This window comes from Etheostoma cragini, chromosome 3, assembly GCF_013103735.1.
Source record: "Etheostoma cragini isolate CJK2018 chromosome 3, CSU_Ecrag_1.0, whole genome shotgun sequence".
In the NCBI taxonomy this organism is placed as follows: Eukaryota; Metazoa; Chordata; class Actinopteri; order Perciformes; family Percidae; genus Etheostoma; species Etheostoma cragini.
The window spans coordinates 7104773-7108174 of NC_048409.1; the positions used below are offsets into that span (position 1 = coordinate 7104773).

The following is a 3402-nucleotide window of genomic DNA, read 5'->3' on the forward strand; positions in this document are numbered from 1 at the left end:
CATGTCTCATGTAGTTAATGATGAATGGGTTTTAAAAATGGACATCCGTCATTTTTTAAAGACAAGACAGCAGCCCTCTTCCTGATGCCAGCAAACGGTGTCGGAAAGAAGCCCAACGTGAGTGAGCTCGGACAACAGTACTCAGCTTAATGTTTTTGAGGTTAATTTGGTTAATGGCAGATTCATGCCACTGACTCAAAAAGCCCCGGCATTGATTAGGTTAGCCTACCCCTTTCAGACATGACGTTGCAGGTCACCTAGCTACCTTTTCCCATTAGTGAAATTCAGGATATATTGTCTGATAAATAACTGGATGTAACAGGATATATTGTCTGATAATAACTGGATGTTACAGGATATATTGTCGGATAATAACTGGATGTTACAGGATATATTGTCTGATAATAACTGGATGTTACAGGATATATTGTCTGATAATAACTGGATGTTTCAGAATATATTGTCTGATAATAACTGGATGTTATTTCATTCTCTGGCCACTTAAAGTTAGTGACAAAAGCTCCCTTTGCTAGTCCGCTAGCTAGTTATTGTTGTCGCTCTAGTTAGCTGTTCGCGGTTTCGCGGGTACGGTAAACGTTTCCATGGTAACAGCGAGTTGGACCAATTAGAAACGTTGCTGTTACGCTTAGGATTTTTGGTAATGTAGTTTTTCTATGTAAAACAGGGGATCATTGTTTTTCTTATAATGTTACAAGGTTGATATCATACAGACTTCTAGCTTCATCAGGATCAGAAACTGGGTCAGTCTACCTCTGATGGTTTAGACATTATGGCTGATAATCTAAATTCTTATGGAGAAAATCAATAGGGTTTTTTACTATATATATATATATATATATATATATATATATATATATATATATATATATATATATATATATATATATATGTGGCCGTGGCCCACCTTATTGGTGATTGTTTCGTGGTCCAACCGGTCACAGAATTTATAGTTTACCCACCTCTTTTTTTACTACTACATCTCTGGTCCTCCCAACATGTCTATGTGGAACCGCCTTTGGTGAGTGATGAACTGTTATTTCGGCCTCATTTAGGAAACCTCAGTAAAGTGCAAAAACTTCCATGTGGGGACTGGGTGTGTTGTATGATACATATGAAAAGTTCTGCACTTAAGGTATTGGCCCAGCATATGGTTTGGTAAGTAATGACAGCTGGAGCCTTTCTTCTCCAAAGGTGAAAATGTTCTAGCCTCTTTAGATTTATTTTGTTTTACTTATAAAAAGTCTCTTTTTTGATTTTTTCCTCATTTAAAAAAAAACTAAGAACAACTTAGTCAAATGCAACTTTTTCAACTACTTGTTTTTCATGTTATGTCCCAGGTGGCAAAAGTGATGCCTAAGGACACCTTCTACTTTTCCATCTTGAGAAATCCTGTGGCCATGATGGAGTCCATCTTTATCTACTACAAGAGCATCCCAGCCTTTCACAAGACTCACAGCCTGGACAGCTTTTTAGACAGCAGCTGGAGAAACTACAACTCATCAGCGAAAAACAACCACTACGCTCATAATATCCTGGCTTTCGATTTTGGCTTTGATAACAATGCTGCAGCTGATACTGACGACCTGGAGGAAAGGGCCAGCATGGCTATTTCAGCCATTGAGCGGGACTTCCACCTTATTCTTATTTCTGAATACTTTGATGAGTCCATGATCTTGCTCAAGCATGCCCTCTGCTGGTCCCTGGAAGACGTGGTTTCCTTTAAGCTCAATGGTCGCAGTGAACAAACTCGTCACCCACTTTCACCAAATACTGCAGAGAAGATAAAGAGGTGGAATGCTTTGGACTGGAGGATATACCTGCACTTTAACACAACTTTCTGGCACAAGGTGCATAGTCTCGTTGGGCAAGAGCAGATAAAGAGGGAAGTATCTCAGTTGAGAGAGCGACAGGCCAAGCTAGCAAACAGCTGCCTGAAAGATGGCGGGGCAGTCAACCCGTCCCAGATTAAAGACGCCGGGCTAAAGCCGTTTCAGTATGGAGCAGCTGTAATTCAGGGCTATAACCTAAACACACACATAGACAGACAAACCAAAATAAAATGTCAAAGACTTATAACTCCAGAACTGCAGTACACGGACCGTTTATACACCCAGCAGTTCCCAGAGCTAGCTGCTAAGCATAGGCAAGAAACAAGGATGGTTGCTCCACAACGTCAACGCTCAGACAGAACTGGTACGATGGAAATGGCCGGGGCCAGGGAAGCTTATCACAAACAAATCATGAGGAGAAAATTCTCAAATGTAAATAACCAAAAGTCGTCCACAAGTGCCCTGTTAACACACAAAGAAGCTAACAACGAAACAAGTATGCTATGACTGGTAACTGTGACTAATATTCACGGGACAATGTGCTGTTTGTACTGTGAGGTATTGAAGTAGTTGTTCCATCTAACACTCACTTTCTCTAATGTGTAGTGTCCATTATAACCTACATAATGAAAGTGTTGAATTAAAAGAAACAAAAAATGTTTGGCTCTCCTAATAGCCCTGCTAATAGTGAAGATAAACATGTAGAGGTTTTCTTAAGGTCGGGGCAAAGGAATGTTATAATGTCATAATGTTATAAATGTAAAGGGTTCATCCTGTATGTTTTGTGGCAATCAGCCAAATATATATCTTTTGTATAAAGGGGAACATTTTGCCTGATGGTCGCACCAAACAAAAATGAAGACTTACACCAAATGAGCATGGTTCATCTTCTGATTGGGGATGCACAGCTCCATTTTTCTCCACTTTTTTCTTTTCCTGATTCATAAAGTTTTGCATAAAATGTAAATGTATTCCAAAGCAATGGAACTGTAGGAGTACACATTGCTATGCCAATGTTTTAAAAAACAAATCAAGTGCATAGCTATGTTAATGCTCTTGGGGGGAATTGTTGGCACTATTAATTATAAAGTGTGGTCTAGACCTACTTTATCTGTAAAGTGTTCTGAAATAGATTCTGTTTTAAATTGACACCATAAACGAAATTGAATTTAATCAATCAAGTAGATTTCTTTAAATGTGTTCATAATAAGAACTTTTCAAAGAGGGCATTGTCAAATCCTTCATATGTATTTAAAATGTACATTTGAAATAAAAGTGCAAGAAATATGAGGGGAAATAATAATTCACACTATCAGGAAACCCTAGCAAAGAAGTTAAAAACAACAATGTGCGTGGCTGCTTCTTAAAACTGCTTTGTTACATGTACATAATGGTGTGTTTCAGCACCGCTTTTAGCCTGCTTTATTACGCTGGGATGGTAGAAATCATATATGGGCAACAGACTAGTAGCCCAAAAAGGCCGCCGGTTGAAATAACAGCTGGTCCCTAATAGGGATGTCACAATACTAAAAATGTAGTAGTTGGTGCCAAT

The 3402-nt window shown here is 38.8% G+C and overlaps 1 protein-coding gene and 1 long non-coding RNA gene across 2 annotated transcripts in view; both read left to right on the forward strand.

Moving 5' to 3' along the window:
• Positions 1 to 681, forward strand: part of LOC117941944 — a 4593-nt gene extending 3912 nt beyond the window's left edge. Inside the window, exon 3 of the long non-coding RNA XR_004656008.1 lies at positions 564 to 681. This is a non-coding gene — a long non-coding RNA (uncharacterized LOC117941944). The remainder of the gene's footprint in view (positions 1 to 563) is intronic.
• Positions 682 to 1311: 630 nt separating this feature from the next.
• Positions 1312 to 2996, forward strand: gal3st2 (galactose-3-O-sulfotransferase 2). The gene has a single exon (XM_034867197.1). It carries the CDS (start codon positions 1317 to 1319, stop codon positions 2355 to 2357), a length of 1041 nt encoding a protein of 346 aa, XP_034723088.1. The 5' UTR covers positions 1312 to 1316; the 3' UTR covers positions 2358 to 2996.
• The last annotated feature ends 406 nt before the right edge of the window (positions 2997 to 3402 follow it).

Excerpts from the sequence above, each read along its gene's own strand:
- gal3st2 (XM_034867197.1), top strand. The coding sequence starts at position 1,317 with ATGCAACTTTTTCAACTACTTGTTTTTCATGTTATGTCCCAGGTGGCA.